A 17,680-nucleotide genomic window follows, 5' to 3' on the forward strand; every position below is an offset into this window, starting at 1 on the left:
TAACCCAGGAAGCAGCAGGGGCCAGGCTTCAGCACCGAGTGTGCAATGACACAGGAGAAGCTGGGGAGCAGCAGAACTGGGTTCTGGCAGGTCCTGCTGCTGGCTGCTGCCCATGGGACAGACTGTGGCCAAGGTGGGAGATCCCCATGCTCACAACTTCCTTTTTTCTCCTCTTAAATCAGAGCGAGAAAGGGAAGTTGAGAATCTGATGCAAAGCAAATTCCCCTCCTTAGTCTCTCAGAATTAAATTTAGAAAATATTGAAGTGGTCTGGTGGAAGAGCTTCTTTCAGGCTTTCTCATCCTGCCTGGCTATGTGCCAAACATGAAAACTTAAGATGAGGAGGTCTAAATAAAGTCTGTGTGTGAAATAAGAGACTTTCAAAATATTCTGAAATTCATGCTTGTCCCAGCCATTTTTTGCTCAGTCAGTGTTGTTGTTTTGTTGTTTCCTTTGTACCCTTGCAATTAGGTTTTCAGAGGGGGTTCCACCCTGATGGTAACAGATCACTCCCTAAATCAGACTTTGACTGAAAGCTTTGGAGTTGGTTTGCTCTGGTCCTGAGCATTTGCAGCATGGCTTTGCTTTCTCTGGCTGCCAGGGCAGGGAAAAGGCCTTTCTGGCTCATGTGAGCAGCTAAATTTATTAACAAAACATCATCTGCTGGGCTGTGGCCAAAGTGCAGCTCCCAGTCTTACTGGGGTTCAGGGAGCAGCCACACTGACCCCTCTTGTATCGATTCATAGAATGGTTTGGGTTGGAAGGGATCTCAAAGAGGGTGAGGGGACCGGAGCACCTTGCTAGGGAGGAAAGGCTGAAAGACTTGGGGCTTTTTACATTGGAGAAGAGAAGACTGGGAGGTGATCTTCTGAGTGCTGATGGGTGGAGGTCAAGAGGATGAGGTACTCTTTTCAGTGGGTGGTGCCCAGTGACAGGACAAGGGGCAACACTTACAAACTGGAACCAAGCAGGTAAGCATCTTTGCTGTGAGAGCAGGCTGCCCAGAGAGATTGTGGAGCCTCCTCTGGAAAGATTCCAAACCTACCAGGACATTGTGATCCTGGACAACTAGTTCTGTGTGAGCAGTGGGCCTGGCCTAGAAGTGGTTACTTCCAGCCCCCACCATTCTGTGATTCTGTCAAACTGCCAAGTGAAGAACTACGCCTCTGTGGCCAACTGCTTTGGCTGCAAAAGTATCTGAGCTCCAGTGGGGCAGAGCATGGCCTTGCAAGAGGGTGACAGCGTGGGAGTGGTTGGGGCTGTGATGCTGCTGGGCTTGGATGAACCAGGATGTCATCCCACCCCACTCCCAGACAGGCACACAGCTCACTCCTTCAGTATCTTTTATTAATGTATAGAAAATGCATTAAAAAAAGGAGCTATACATAGCCTAAGAGCGGTCAGGACTAAAAAGTACTAGTTAACAATGGTTAACGAGCGTCGATCCCATTCTCTGAGCTACGTTTTCATTACAGGGAGGGGAGACTTGTTTAATATATTATTTATTTATACTGTTTCTTTTATTTTATGCATTTACTGGTGTTTATCTTCCCTCTTGGATGGTTGCATCCATCTGTGGTTGAGTTCACCAGAAGCTGTCCAGGGGTTTTCGTTGCCTCCATTCTTTTTTCTTCTTTGTGGTTGTAATTTTCTTTTCTTTTCTTTTTAAGGAATAACCACAATTCCAGGGTAACACCTGTACCAAGAGGGGTGCTTGTTTGTTTGTTAGGTCTTTGTGTCACCATTCTTCTAAAAAACCACTGACATCTGGAGAGCTGTAAGCTGGGGTACTGAGGCGGGTCTGGGCATCAGCATCTCCCCAGGGAAGAGCCTTTCCCTCCCCTTTACCCTAAACCTCCCCCCTGGAAAGGGCAAGGAGCTGCCACCACCATCTGGGCACTGTCAGGTTTAATGGAAGGGGAAAGGTGACCCTGGAGGGTACTGGTCCCCAAGGGGCTCAGGTGGGTTTGGTACCCATCTTGGGGGTGCTTGGTTGGCAGAAACAGATATTGGCTTCTCTCTTGGCCCCAGGACAGAACCCTTCATTAGTGGGTTTAAGCACGGATTAAGCAGGGGTTGGGGTAATAGCTCTTTGCTGGCAGCATCTGGTAAGGCCAAAACTTGTGGGCATTGCTAGGGACCATAGGGCAGGGGTGTGTGGTCACCTCAGGGTACAATGGTGAGGACATAGCAGAAGGACAGCTTTGAATCTGGATGAAGGGCATGTGCTGGCACCAGGTGGGTGTTTGGACTCATGATGTATTTTGGCAGATCCCTTTAAGCCTGTTCTGAGCACAGGGCCACCCCAGCATGGGGACATCTGACACACCACTGGGGACACAGGTGGTATGAGTTTTACCTTCCACACCTCAATGCTTCATTTTGGGTGAGCATCATGTTGGGAAGGAGGTAAGAGGTTGGGGCAAGAGGACATTAGGCTTGTGGAATGTTTGAGATACCCATGCTAAAGTAATGTCAAGGTGAGGAGTAGAAGCAAAGGTTTCTTCCCAGCCTTTGTGTGATTCTGACACTCTTCCAGCATCCTCTGCCAAAAACCCTTTGGGGAAGGCCTGTCCTCTTTCTTTCCTTCAACAAATGATTCATTTCTCGATGCTGTCTTTAGCATCACGTTTCTAAAAGCAGCTTTTCCTCTCAGGCAATTTTTTTCTTTGGTTATGTTTTACTGCAGTGTGTGGTGGAGAGGTGGGCTTGGAGGTTTGATAGCAGTGAAGACAGAGGGAAATCAAAATTGAATGAGATAAGAAAGTCCCTTGGTGTTTTCTTCCAGGATTTTGAGGCTGAACATGAAAGGTGGCTTTGAAAGGTTGTGAGTGTCCTGGGCACTCAGAGTGTTTTTCTGGGTGAAGGAGTGGGCAGTAGTGTCCTCCCTACTCTAGTCATGAGGTCTGTGGTAACAGGTTGGACTCAATGATCTTTGAGGTCTCTTCCAACCTTAGTGATACTGATACGGATATATAAATGACCTGATGTGCTTCTACTTGCTTGATGTTATGTGAAATGACATCTCACAGTGGATAGTGTGGTTTAGGTAACAGCTTTGAATTCATTTTGGGGTCTGGGGAAAGTCTGGGCCACATAAGCCAGATGGCAGAAGAGCCACCAGAGCCCAGTGATGGTCCTTTGAGATGAGCAGTGCACAGGATCCAGGCTGGGTTTCTGGGAATTTCAGGCCTGTTGCCAAGACTTTGTTCAGTCTCAATGCTATACTGATAGGGGACAGGGACAAACTTGCTCTGGTTGGAGAATGAATTCAGGAAAAAAAAGACTTGCCCAACCTCTGCTGGAAGGTGAAGAGAGACTGAGCTTAACTACCTGACTGTTCTGTAGCATCAACATGCAGCACAGATTTGCTTGAAACTGCTGTCAGGAGCTTTATCCAGAAAAATTCATCAGGCAATGATGAAAAATAAACTACTGGAAAATTGTGTTCTGTAGCTGGACAATGTGAAGAAGGGAAAATGGCCCAAATGTGACTGGGTTGTCATTGCTGATTGTTGCCTAGGCTTGGGTTAGATTATCACTAGAAGAACAAATCCACCACATGTAGATACCTTTCCTTTAAATGATTTTAACAACTGCACTTCACCAAGGTGATGGAAAGTCAACACCCTGCCATGATATTTGAGAACAAGGATCAGCATTGGTGTATAGAAGCAGTGGAAGGTCAGATATTATCTCCAAGGGTGTCCTTCAGACCTGACGATAGAGTTGTGTCAACTGGGCCCTTTCATCCTGGTTACAGGACCGGTAGAAGGGATGACAGTCATAAGCAGGGAGATCTATTTAGATATAGTCACCCTTTTTGAGGATCTTCCTCTGAACCTCCTGGGAAAGCTCAGCATTTAATTTTCTGTTTGACTGGTACCTTTGAAAAGAGGTTTCTTGCCTTCCACCTGATTGTGAATGATGAGCTCCCATGATTCTACTGGTGTCTCTTCCTTCCACCTGGGTAGAGAAGCAAACAGCACCATCCCAGACAGGCAATGAATGTTATCCACTGCCAACCCCTGCTCCTAGATGTAACCACTGAGCTTTAGGACACTTCTTGAACATAAACTCTTGATGAGGTTGGGAAAAGCATTAATCTGGTGATCTACAAGGAGGTTTCTTAGCTTTTAATCAGTCCTGTCAGCTGTTTCTTGTTGGCTTTTAGGACCTAAACCAAGGCAGGTTGCTTGGAAGGCATGACATGCTGTCATCTGTGACTGACCATGTCCTGCAGGAGATCACATCATTTGCATCCTCTCTGAGTGACCTGCTCCTCAACTGGTTGACGTGACTGGTTTGATGCTGATGGGAATTAAGAAGAGATGCCTTTTTCACATAGGAAATATTGCTGAGCTACAGCACCCTTATTCCAGGTTGAACTGCAGCTTGTTAAATGACCACTTGAAGGGTTGGACCCTGCATCTAATGTGACCTTGGGGTTGGCTATGATTTCATGTACCAGTATGTGGAATGGAGAAGGAGGCTGCTGTTCTATTTAATGCCCTTCTTCATCTCTGCAGCCACGATGAGTAACATCAGAACGTCCAGAAGCATGACCATGCTAGAGACACTGGGCCTGAATTATAAGCTACTGCAAAGATGCCTTTATGTTGCCATCTGGAAGCTGTTTCTTCAGACAAAGCAGCTTCAGTGTGTTTAAATCAGAAAGATTAGCATTTGTAATGCTCCCTTGGCTGCGACCCCAGTGATGAGCTGCATTGTCCTCAGATCTGGAGACAGGTCCCTTCTTTGAGACTAGGCCAGTGATAATGCCCAGCATTGATCAGAACCCTTGGCAGAGTAGTGACTCCAGTACAGTGGTCATTTGGGCTACGTGGATGTGGTGTCAATGACAGCAGAAAGCATCCAGAGATATCTGAAGGGTCCATCATCCTTAAAAAGGGAGAAGTTAAGATCAGGAAGAGTAAACTCATCTATTCTTCCAAGAGTCTTGAAGTACTCCAAAATCTGAATGGACTAAGCCTTCATTCCCGGAGGGGAAACAGTTGATTTTCCATTAGGGAGATGGTGATACCAAGGCACTGAGATCTGAGTCCCCCTTGTGATGGCAGTGAAGAGGGATGGTTTAGGAGGAGAAAGGGAGAAGGTGTTTCTCAGATTGCACTTGTCTTCCCTTGGCTGCATCATCATCCTTTCCTGTGTGCGTTGGAAGTCCCTGAAGAAGAGCACCTGGGCTGTGTAGGCTGTGTAGGCTGTGATGTTACACCTCTTCTGGTTGCTGGTCTTTCTCTGAGATTCTTTGGTTGGGACCAATGACCTCTGTCAGAGACAATGTGGTGGCATATAGAAGTAGCAGAGGAAATGGGTCCTAGACTTCAAGACCACAAGTAATGATTTTTCTCTCAAGTCATCTAATATGAATCCCTTCTCCATGAAGCTCAGCATAACCCAGAAGTGGGGTGAGTTCAGCTCAGAGAAGTGGATGATGCAGACTGGGGCTGATGGAGCAGCTCTTGTTCTCCTGCACTCCATGTACTCAAGGATGTCTTTGACTATGGTGGGGCTAACGTGAGCTGTGGGTTCTCTAGAGTTTGCCTACACATGCAGATATACGCCAAGTCCTCCTGGTGTGATCTGTGAATACCAGGGATGGGGTGAGCCTTGTGCTTGCTCATCCTCACTTTATCTCCATGCGTACAGTGCCTGCATATAGGGGAGGGGTGACCAGGATGTGTGCCCTTGGGCAAGAGAGATGTGCCCTTGGGCAGGGGAGATGTGCCTCTGTCTGCTGGAAGAGTTGGTGTCTACAGGATGGCATGAAGTTTGGACCTCCATGCCAGGGAGAAAAGGTGCCTCTATCTGTGACTGAGGTGAAAACGGCCACACCAAGGTCCCTGTGGGGAAGGTTTCTGCCACAAGCCCCATGACAAATGGTTCTAAAAGGGTTTGCTGGGGACTGCCAAGTCTTTTAAAAAAATATCAAAAATCTGTCTGTCTCTCTTCTCATATTGAGGGCCAGAGTATTGGGGTAGGGAGACTGGAAATTTGGTATTGCTCTGGGACAGATGCAAAGCAATGAGATCTTTCATTCCCCACGGCTTTGCTTGTGCCGTGGTGCCCTCCAGCACTCATGAGGGGCAGGTTGCTATCTCAGACAAGTAGTATTTTTTTTTCCCCCTTTTCATATTATAAAATACAAACAAATGACAGAAAAGGTCAGGTGGTGGGAGGTGGGAGGGAATTCAGCTGGCTCAGAGCTGTAGGGACCGTCGCTTCCTCCCAGAGATGTTACGGTGGTTGTAAGGTCGCATCTTCATTTCCACAAAGGGGATGGAGAACTCGTGGCCTTTCCAATGGTACCAGTTGATCCCCTGGCAGGAGGGAGAGAAAGGCACAGGGTGAGGAAAGGCCCTAACATGAAACTATAGTGGGAAAGGAAGGACCACTATAGAGAAGCCAGATGGAAGAATTTGCTGCAGCAGGAGCAAGGCATTCTTCTGCTGCTTTGGCTTGATGTTTTCTTTGCCACTGCTCAAAGGCTCCTGATCACATTTTACATACTTATTTTTCAGAAGTAACTTGACAAGGTACCACATAAGTGACCATGGCAGCCAGTGTGAGGCACAAAGTACCAGTCCAGATGACTTGAAGGTAGTTCCCTTTGCTCTACCTTTTGTTGGCCCACTCCAGTGGTGCTCCTGACTCTGGTTCCCTCCTGACCATTGAGCCCTAGTCCTATCATGAACTTGCTGTTGTGCTTGGTTGTGCTGCTAGAGGAGGTGCTGCAGGCTTTCAGCCCGGCTCTACCCTTACCTGACTGTGCCAGGACGCTCTGTACCCTGGTGCCCTGACCATTGAGCCCCAGTCCTATCCCGGACTTGCTGCTGTGCTTGGTTGTGCTGCTAGAGGAGGTGCTGCAGGCTTTCAGCCCGGCTCTACCCTTACCTGACTGTGCCGGGACTCTCCGTACTTGCCGTTGAGGTTGGTGCGGTGGCAGTTCTTGTACCACCAGGCCCCTTTGTAGGACATGGCACAGTTGGTCACAGCGACGTCGTTGTCCCTGTCCTTGGTGGAGAAGGGGCGGCCCTGGTGATAGGTGAGAGAATCCCCTATGGAAAGAGGAGCTGTTAGCGGTGGTGGGGCTGTGGTCTTTTCACGAGGACGTGGGGATAGTCTGACGTGTGTGGTAGCCTGTGGACCAGCAGTTGGAGCAGCTTAACCGGGCTTGTTCACAACTGGTTCACCTGAGGTCCTCAGCTGTGGGTTTAGGGTCAGTACAGACCATAGCAAATCTTAGAGGCTGATTGGGCTTGACATGTAAAATGCTTTATGGTTTTGGATCTGAATGTCAGTGTTCCAGCCATGAATTAAATCCTAAATTTGGGCATCTCTGTTCTCCTGAAGCCTGGCTCTGCTACATAACTCCAGGATGTTTTTGGCCTCCTTCCCTTCTCTTAGCTAAAGGGAACTAGAGAACTTTTTTTTTTTTTTTTCTTTTTTTTTTCTTTTTTCTTTTCTTTTCCATGAGGAGGCCAAGAATTCACTTCTTGGCTTTTTCTTCCTTTGGATAAGAGGAAGAACCTTTAGAAAGTATGTGACCTCTTATTCCACCAAACCCACCAACCTCATCTCTCCTCCTTACTAAGGAACAAGAGAGCTGCTTTTGGGTGAAAGAAGAGCCAAAGTGAAATATGGTCATTATTAAACCTGAGTGAGGTACTTATAGAGACATTCCTAATCTGCTCCTTGGTGGTCCCTAGGAAGGTATGAAGTGGACCCAGGCTAGCTGTCCAGCCCCCAAGAGACTTGCTAGAAAACTTGGCAATGAACCACATTTGGTGGGTCTTGACTGCCTTTGGTCAAGGGAGATCAGAAGTCCTTGGTTGGATGGCTTGTGTGAGGAAAGGGAGGCGATCATGTCTGCAGGACTGGTACCAGCATTTTTGGCAGTATGTTGGATGCCTCATGCCCTGGGACTTCAGCTCAGAGCAAGTGCTGTGTTGCATGCAGCCAGGATCCCTGTCTCTTCTCTTCCATTGGCAACTACCAGATATTGAATAAGGAAATTCCTGCATCTTAGAAGTAACGTGGGGTTCCTCACTAAGCGCATGGTGGTAAAGTTTTGTATGAATCGTGGAGGCTTGCAGTGGCTGGGCATGTGTAACCCATTCCCTCCTCCCTGGAAATATTCAAGGCTAGGCTGGACAGGGCTGTGAGTAACCTGCTCTAGTTGCAGATGTCCCTGCTCACTGCAGGAGAGTTGGACTAGATGACCTTTAGAGGACCCTTCCAACCCCAAACATTCTATGATTCCAGCTAGAGGGGCTGCAACTGTATCTATCCTCCTTCTGTTGCCCACCATTTTCTGGTGGGCAAAGCCTAGCAGGTGTGACAGTGTCCTTGCAAAACCTTTGTATGAGGAAATGATGTAGAGGATTTCAGATTTTTCCATTGCTGTGGGAGGGCAATAAATACACCCTCCAGCATGGCATTGATAGCCAGCTGTGGCGATTGCCAAGTGAGGTGGCACGTCTGACGATTGACCTGGTTATTTGAACAGCAATGCATCTGAGATTTAATATCTAATCCCCAATGGAAAATTCTTTGTGTCCTTAGTGGGATTTATCAGCCTGCTTTACACAGAATCATAGAATTATTGTATCTGGGAAAGACCTTTAAGATCGTCAAGTCCAACCATTACCTAACTCTACCAAGCCTGGTACTAAACTGTGTTCCTCAGCAAGATCTCAGGGGAGACTGTATTCTAGAGATGTTATCCTTCAGAAAAGTAAGCTCTAAATAACATTCCACAACATTTGCAGTTCTCCAGCATGTCAAAGACCTTTAAATACAGTGCCTTGAAAAGCTGGTTGTGAACGTGATGGACATGATTTGCATGCAGGAAGGAAGAAAGGGCTATGGGTTTGTATCTTGCTGCTCCAGACAAGTAAGCTTTGATATTGGGATTTCCTACACAGTTTCAGACCCAGCAGCCCCAGGTTTTCCCTACCACTTGCTGTCGAGGAGGTTGTACCTGAAGTGCCATTGTAGTCCCCGATTCGTAGCTTGTACAGGCTGCGGGAGTCGCCGATGGAGAACTTGTCGTAGTAGGCGTATGCCGCTTCCTGGCCGTCCCTCATGTCTATTCGCAACTCGTAGCGTCCCTGGGATGTGATCTTGTGGATGTTGTCCAAGCCTGGTGAGACAAGCAATGAGACACCCAGTGAGACCCAGTGCCTGGATCCGCTCCCTGAGCAAACAACAAAAAAAGCTCTAGGAAAATAAAACAGCTGTGGGAAAATAGTGTGAGGAGAGGAACCAAAGAGCAACAGCACTTCTGGCTAAGTCTTTGTCTCTCCTGGCACTGGTGGGGTCTGAGCTCTCTGTTCCCGCTCAAGCTTCACATGAGGAGACATTTTACAGTGAAGGTGATGGGAGTACTGGAGCAGATTGCCCAGAGAAGCTGTGGAGTCTCCTTCTCTGGAGACTTTCAAGACCCTCCTGGATGTGTTCCTGTGAGACCTGCCCTAGGTGATCCTGCTTTGGCAGAGGGGTTGGACTTGATGGGATGATCTCTGGAAGTCCCCCCTAACCCCTAACGTTCTGTGATTTTGTGATTCACCACCCTGTGGCTATGAAAGGTTGGTTCAAGGCCCAGGTTAATCTTTTTCCATGCTGCTAAAGCTGGGGGTGTTCAGCTGTGGAGCTCTGGTGCTTCTCGTGTTGTTGTTAAGCTCATGTCCAAGCCAGACAGTGTTTATGCTGCAGGGTTGACCTCAGCTCATGTTCAGGTTTTGGGGGAGCACACTCTGTATCAAAGCATTGCCAGGTCTCCTACTCGCCCCTTTCCTACTTTCTTTGGGCAACTGAGTTTTGGCCTAGGCCAGGTGCAGTCCATGATGCCACCAATGCAACCTGTAGCCATCCAAAAGAGGGTGGTGGGCTTTGATCCAGGAAGATCCCCACCATGTTCTAATGTGCAGGACAGGGACTGAACAACAGAAGAACAACTGCCTGAGAGAGTATAGAGGAGTGGGGTGAAAGGCGAGGAGCCAACAGTTGGCACAAGAGAGTAGCTCAGTGTGTGGGAATCTTGGGTTTGATACATTGATGAAAGACAAGTGGTTAAGGTCTCACCCAGCCAAAACTCATCCTCCAGGTTTCCAAAGCCAACTCGGTAATCTGCCCATTTCCGGAAGAAATCGGTCAGCCCATTCTGCCGCCTCTGGAAGACCTGCAGTGAGGAAGGACCAGGGGGAAAATCAGTCTAAAGGAGAAGAGGGATGACCTCACCAGGCTTTGGGGCACTCAAAATGAAGCCAAGACTTTGTCTTCCATTGTGGCTTTCAGGGGAGAAAATTGTGATGTCCATTCAGTATGTGTTAATTGCAGCCATGAAATTAATACCTGTGCAGATGGAAGAACTGTTAGGATGATGCTACAGCTGCCTGATAGGAGGTTATAGTGAGGAGGGGGTTGGTCTCTTTTTTTAAGGAACAAGGGATAAGAGAAGAGAAAGCAGCTTCAAGTTGCACCTGGAGAGGTTTAGGATGGACATTAGGAACAGTTTCTTCTCCCAAAGTGTTGGCAAGCACTGGCACAGGCTGCCCAGGGCAGTGATGGAGTCCCCATCCCTGGAGGGATTTCAAAGCTATGTAGATGTGGTGTTGAGGGACATGGTTTAGTGGTGACCTTGCAGTGCTGGATTAATGGTTGGACTCAATCATTTTAAAGTTCTCTTCCAATAAAATGTTTCTATGATCCTATAATGTGTGCAAGCTTGGCACAGCCAGCTGTGGCTGGACTTGGTGATCCAAAAGGTCTTTTACATCCAAGGCAAATCAGTGTTAGACTAGGAAGGAATCAACATTCAAGCTTTCTGCTCTACCCAACATGTGGTGTCTGGTTTTCTAGCATGAGATTCCACTTTTGGCTGGCTCTGTGTTATCCAATTGGATGCTCTGAGGCAGAGTGAGGTCAAGGGACATTACCTGGCTAAAAGAACATCCATGCTAGAAACCAGCATTTAAGGAAGCACTTTCTTTCTTTCTTTATACATCTAGCGGAGTTCTGTGTAATGCATGTAAGTGTGTGTTTGACACAAACCAAATCAAAGCACCAGAGCAGTATTTACTCAGGCTGTCAATCCATCTATGTCAAGACAAGTTGTGTTTGTGCAATCCAAAAGCCAAACAGGCATTTTCCTCTCAAATGTTCCTGTGCAGGCTCAATGGGGGGGGGATGCCTGACATCCTGTTACTGCAGGCAGCCTGAACCATTCCCCAGGAAAGCTGTCAGCCATTAATTTCATTTCTAGAACAATAAATCAGCTTCAGTCCCAGATTTTGCTTTCCAGAAGCATGTCAAATAAATCAAAGGGCACTTCTCCAAGTGTAACTATTATTACTGGAGCGTGGGCCATTCCCTGTGGCGTGGGGAATGAAGCGTGCGATGTGAAGCCTGCTGTTGTTCCTGCATGGCATGGTGCTTGGCTTTGCTGGTAGGACTGAGCTGGGTTTCTTTGTGATGTGGACAATCACATAGGGCAAGTGCATGGCTACTCACAATCCAGCCACCTCCATCAGTGGTCATGTCACAGTAGACCTGCACCCGCTGGCTCAGGTCCCCGTTGATGGAGATGGTGTAGACGCCACTCAATGTGTCTCCATTCATCAGGTGCTGGGCACAGTCCTGAGGGTTAGCAAAGACACGACCACCTGCAAAATTAAATTAAACCCAAAATCTAAGCAGAGTGGCACCCTTTCTGCATGCCTTGAGCCTCACTGGTTACGATCCAGGAAACATCTAACTTGGCTTCCCAGTCCTGAGTTATGATACGATGTGGTAGGACTTCACGTCTGCCAACAACAGCAGAGGATTTAATGGAAAAAAATGTGTTCATGTATTAGTTAATCTCCCATATGGCCTAGGCTGTGAAAGTGCATGGCAACATCACTATGAATGATGAGGGATGCCACTTCTTGGACCATGTTTCTGCACCATGTCTGAAGCCTTGGGGTTTAAGCTGTCACTGGTATATTTAGACAGCTGTGAAAATACTGAAACATCTCTCAGGATTGCCAGCTCCAAGGAAGTTTTGTGACTTTACTGATTCTGAGGGGATTCTTCTGTTCCATGCCCTTGGAAATTATGGTGGACTTACACCAGGCTGATTGGTACTTGCAAACTGATCAGGAATTAGGCTATATGAGATGCTAGAGATGGGCAGTGTTGGCTGTGTGGCTGTGCTTCAGGCATCCTCTAATGAATAGAATAGAATAGAATAGAATAGAATAGAATAGAATAGAATAGAATAGACCAGGTTGGAAGAGACCTTCAAGATCATTGCATCCAACCCATCAACCAATCCAACCCACCTAAACAACTAAACCATGAAATGTCTTTGAAATCTCCCTGACCCTCTGTTGGAGGAAACCTACCTTTTTCTGTGCTGTTGGTGCATATGGATGATGGAGTAAAAGAGTGCACGGGGCTGCCCATAGGGATGTGGCTTTTGAGGGTGTCTTAGTTCTGCATTGAAGTGTGAAGTTGATCTGGACAGGCTGGATCAATAGGCCAAGGTCAACTGTATGAGGTTCAATAAGGCAAACTGGCAGGTGCTGCAGCTGGATCACAACCACCCCATGCAATGCTCCAGGCTGGGGGCAGAGCAGCTGGAAACTGCCTGGCAGAGAAGGATCTGGGTGTTCTGTTTGACAGCTGCTTGAATCTGAGCCAGCAGTATGCCCAAGTGGCCAAGAAGGCCAACAGCATCCTGGCCTGGATCAGGAATAGTGTGGCCAGCAGGAGCAGGGAAGTGATCGACCCCCTGTACTTGACACTGGTGAGGCAGCATCTTGAATACTGGGTTCAGTTTTGGGTCCCTCACTCCTAGAAGGGCATTGAGGTGCTGGAGTGTGTCCAGAGAAGGGCAGCAAAGCTGGTGAAGGATATAGAGAGCAGGTCTTGTGAAGGGTGGCTGAGGAAAAGGGATTGTTGAGTCTGAAGAAGAGTAGGATGAGAGGAGGGATCATTGCTCTCTACCACTCCCTGAAAGGAGGTTGGAGTGAGGTGGTGGTGGGTCTCTTCTCCGTAGGTGACAGGACAAGAAGAAATGTCCTTAAATTGCACCAGGGGATATTAGGAAAAAAAAAAACACTTTACTGAAAGAGTGGTCAGGCATTGGAACAGGCTGCCCAGGGAGGTGGTGGAATCACCATCTCTGGAGGTGCTAAAAAAGCAGGTAGATGCAGCACTTTGAGACCTGTTTAATGGCCATGGTGGTGTTGGGTTGGTGGGTGGACTTGGTCTTAGAGGTCTCTTCCATCTGAAACAATTCTGTGATTCTACTAAGGGTACAGACTTTTGTCTATTATTTCCCACTTGGGTGTATTCCCCCATCCTCATGACCTGAAGGCTTGGAGGTTGTTACTTTGCCCAAGTGTTGGAGATGGGAAGAATGAGGGGATCTTCACAGCCTGTAGTGGAAGTGCTGGTGAGACAGTGTTTGCATTTTAGAGCATCCAGCAAGGCAAACTGCTTCAAAGGCAACGGCTTCAGGCTCCCCTGAGCTCTGCACAGATTACTTGTTTCTTAATTTATATTCATCTCTTTAAGAGCCAAGGAGACCTTGAAAGACATTGCAAACCACTATAAATTATAAATACTGTATCTGTTTCTTCCTTTTGTCCCAGCTGTATACAATTCCCCAAGAACGTTATGCAAACATGAAACAAAGAGGCCGAGCTATTAATATGTCAGAGGGAATGGAAGAACCCCAGGATGTGTACTGTGAGCAGAAGGAAGCAAAACAATTTAAATTAAGCCAGGTTTTCTTTTCTTTCTTTTCCTTTTTTTTTTTTAAAGTCTCCTTAAAGACAAGTCCTTGTTATCTGCAAAGTGTCCTGATGCACCACCAGAGCAAATTGAATCCTAGGCTCTGACTCTTGGCTGAGGGATGTCGTCCATAGATTGGATCTCCTTGATAGGTGCTTCTGTCTCATTGATATATGGGGTAAGTAGGGAGAAACTGTTGTCTTGCTGATGCTTATCTTCATCTTAAAAGCAAATTAAACCTGTGTTTGGATGCTGCACCAGCTGGCAACAGTGTCTTGGATGCTACTGAGGTCTGGAATTGGTGCTTATTGGACAAGGTGCCTGCTGTGCGTGGGTTTCTGTTGCTTTACCCCAGTCAAGAAGCCAAGCCCAGGTAGACTCCTCAACTACCTCAGTGATTACACAAAATTTTCCATCACCTGCCTGAATTGCACTGACTTTATGTCCCCACATAGGAGGCAAGAATCACAGGAAAGCCTGATCTTTAGGTGCATTAGAGAAGAGCCTTTTCTATTTTTGTTGATGTGAATAGCTTGTATTATCTCTTAATAGCAGGCGAAGGGACCTCTGCATGTAACCACAATGGTGAAGTTTATTCACAGGAGATTCAAAGAAAACTATCCAAATAGAATTGGCAGTGCAGATGGAGGGAATTTTGGTGAACATCATCTTCAGGCTTCTTTGTGCTTTTGAAGGCCAGGAGAAATATAATTGGATTGAGCCCTGAACAAAATATACTTGGTTAAGTTCTCTCTTCTCACATGCAACAGATGACAGGAACAAACAGCCTCAAGTTGTGCCAAGGGAGTTTCAGGTTGAGTTTCTTCACAGAAAGGGTTCTCAGGCATTGGAACAGGCTGCCCAGGGAGGTGGTGGTAGAGTCACCATCCCTGGAGGTATTTAAAGGATGTGTGCATGTGGTGCTGAGGGATGTGGTTTAGTGGTAGTAGCCTAGTGGTAGTAGTGGCAGGATTGTGAGCTTAAGTGGTTGGATGTGATAACCTCAAAGGTCTCTTCAACCTCAGTGGTTCTATGATTCTAAGTTCCTGGCAAGGCTTTGCAAAGATGGTGAAGAATGAGACACTTTGCACAGTTTCTCATGTGAAGGGTTGCAAAGGATGGGGAGAATGGTGGTATTTTCACACCAGCTTCAGTCTTGCAAGTGTAAGCACTCTGTCTGAGAGGGTTTCCGTGGCTGTGGATGCCCACTGTTTGATGATTAAAGGACTGGAACATGTGCCCTATGAGGAGAGACTGAGAGCCCTGGGGCTTTTTGGTCTGGAGAAGAGAAGACTGAGAGGGGATTTAATAAATGTCTATAAACATCTGAGGGCTGAGTGTCAAGAGGGAGGGGACAGGCTCTTCTCCATTGCACCCTGTGATAGGACAAGGGATAATGGATATAAACTACAGCACAGGAGGTTCCACCTCAACATCAGGAGGAACTTCTTCGCTGTGAGGGTCACAGAGCACTGGAACAGGCTGCCCAGGGAGGTCGTGGAGTCGTCTCCTCTGAAGACTTTCAAAACCCATCTGGATGTGTTCTGTGTGACCTGTGCTAGATTCTGTGGTCCTACTCTGGCAGGGGGGTTGGACTGGAAGATCTCCAGAGGTCCCTTCCAACCCCTCACATCCTATGATCTGGAAAGGAAACCATTCCTGTTGCCTTTGTGTACCATGACTGGAACTAGAAGGGAGAAGAATAATGCAATTGGATAAAGCTGTTGTGACCACAGTCCTGTGGCCATGCTGGTGCTGCTGAATGTGACTCTGCTGATGGTGGTAGAGATGCACTTGCTTGATACTTTCTGGAATGGCCCATCCCTCAAAACATTCAAGGTCAGATTATATGGGGCTCTGAGTCTGAAGGTGTCCCTCCTCACTCCAAAGGGGTTAGACTAGATGACCTTCAAAGATTCTTTCCAACCTGAACTCTTCTATGGTTCTGTGATATTTGTGAGAGATCAGACCACATCTACAGCATGGAGAGACCAGCTGGATCGCTCTCTACTCTCTCCAAGAGCGTAGCTGTTGATATGTGTGGGGTTGCTTCTCCTTTCCCCTCTATTTCTACATTTGAAGAGAGGCAAGGGCAAGGCAAAGGACTTGCAAGAGGGTCCTTGGTGTGAAGCTCAAATTGCTTGTCCTGGGCTTGGTCTTGTGTTTGTATTCTAGGTCCTTCAGCCATTAACTGTTTGTAGCAAAGCTGCTCTGTGGCTCATGGCAATGAGTGTACCTCTCTGTGGCTCATGGGGAAATGCTGCCCAAGGAGGGAAAGCCCGTGAAACCAGTCCATGTCTACCTGAAATGCAGTCCGTGTCACACAGTATGTGGCCTAAGCCCTGCTTGGCCAAGTGGATGCTGCATGAGTCCTTACCTGTGGTGAAGGTGGTGGAGATGAAGCCACTCCTCATGGTGTTCTGGGCAGCTTGCAGGCGCACAGTGTACTCTGTAGTCTCAGAAAGCCCCTCCAGCCGGATCCATGTGTCCTCAGCATCCACTATCAGCTCCTGTACATGGGTCCCAGAAGGAGGCAGACAGCAAGAGCAACAGATGAGAAAAGTGGTGGGGAGCCTAAAGATTAAGTGAGGAGGGAAGGGAAGCAACAAACTACCACAGGCCTTGGCAACTAGCTGAGGAGCATTGCGTGGCTGCTTACACCCCTGGACTAAGACAATGTGAGAACAGTGAATATATTCAAACTTTTGGGATGGTTTGGATGGGAGAGAGTGGGCTGGTTTGGACATGGGGTATTTAAGTGTTCATGGTCTGTGTCATCTGTTTGAGATCAGGAACTTGGGCACAGAATGGCTTGAGAGCAGTCTCAAGGAGAAAGACTTGGGGATGTTGGTTGACAAAAACCATGAGCTGGCAATGGTCACTTGCAGCCCAGAAGTCCAATTGAGTCCTGGGTTGCATCAAAAGAAGAATGACCAGCAGCACAAGGCAGGTGATTCTGCCTCTCTGCTCTGATGAGTTCCCACGTGGAGTACTGCATCCAGTTCTGGGGCCCCCAACACAAGAAGGACATGGATCTGTTGGAGAAGGTCTAGAGCAGGGGCTGTGAAGATGGTGAGAGGGCTGGAGCACCTCTCCTGTGAGGACAGGCTGAGAGTTGGGGCTGTACAGCTTGGAGAAGAGAAGGCTCTGGGAGACCTTATAGCAGCCTTCCAGTGCCTGAAGGGGGCTACAAGAAGGCTGGGGAGGGACTTTTTACAAGGGCTTGTTGCAATAGGATGAGAGGGAATGGATTGAAGCTCAAAGAGGGCAGATTTAGACTGGGTATTAGGAAGAAATTCTTTACAGTGAGGGTGAGGAGACACTGGAACAGGTTGCCCAGGGAAGTGGTGGATGCCCCCTCACTGCAAGTGCTCAAGCCTATGCTGCATGGGGCCTTGAGCAACCTGGTCTGATGGGAGGTGTCTGTGTCCATGGGAGGGAGGATTGGAACTAGATGATCTTTGAGATCTCTTCTAACCCAGAATCATAGAATGGTTTGTATTCTGCATGCTCTGAGTATGGGGCAAGCCTGATTCTTCAAGCATGACAAGGAGCAGCTACTGGCCGGACCTGGTTACCAGCCAGTTTTGACTCCATTAGTAGTTGTTGTGTTAATTTCTGTGATCATCAGCCAGTGCTACAGAGCATTATATTGAACCTTGTGCAATGCTGTTATCTTCTGGCCACCATGAGCCAGTCGTACCAGCAAAGGAAAGGAGACTATTGGTGGTGCTGTACTGCTGACAGCAGCTCTTCCAGACAGGCAGATAAGGACCCACTCATTAAACAATCAAATATATTGTGGAATTAATTAGCTGTCTGAGGCTATATTCCTTTTTTGCAAGAAGGGCACATGGTGTTTCTAGCATCTCTGT

General features: G+C 47.6%; 1 protein-coding gene across 1 annotated transcript in view; it reads right to left on the minus strand.

Moving 5' to 3' along the window:
• Nucleotides 1–1,335: 1,335 nt before the first annotated feature.
• Nucleotides 1,336–17,680, minus strand: part of TNR (tenascin R) — a 90,819-nt gene continuing 74,474 nt past the window's right edge. Inside the window, exons 17-22 of the mRNA XM_068141375.1 lie at nucleotides 16,183–16,315; nucleotides 11,535–11,686; nucleotides 10,107–10,203; nucleotides 9,004–9,165; nucleotides 6,915–7,078; nucleotides 1,336–6,340 (exon numbers count right to left, since the gene is read on the minus strand). Of these exons, the coding sequence (XP_067997476.1) occupies nucleotides 6,221–6,340; nucleotides 6,915–7,078; nucleotides 9,004–9,165; nucleotides 10,107–10,203; nucleotides 11,535–11,686; nucleotides 16,183–16,315 (828 nt within the window). The 3' untranslated portion in view covers nucleotides 1,336–6,220. The remainder of the gene's footprint in view (nucleotides 6,341–6,914; nucleotides 7,079–9,003; nucleotides 9,166–10,106; nucleotides 10,204–11,534; nucleotides 11,687–16,182; nucleotides 16,316–17,680) is intronic.

Source organism: Melanerpes formicivorus, unplaced genomic scaffold (genome assembly GCF_026170545.1).
Source record: "Melanerpes formicivorus ecotype bairdi unplaced genomic scaffold, bMelFor1.0.p_v2 SCAF_7, whole genome shotgun sequence".
Taxonomy (NCBI): Eukaryota; Metazoa; Chordata; class Aves; order Piciformes; family Picidae; genus Melanerpes; species Melanerpes formicivorus.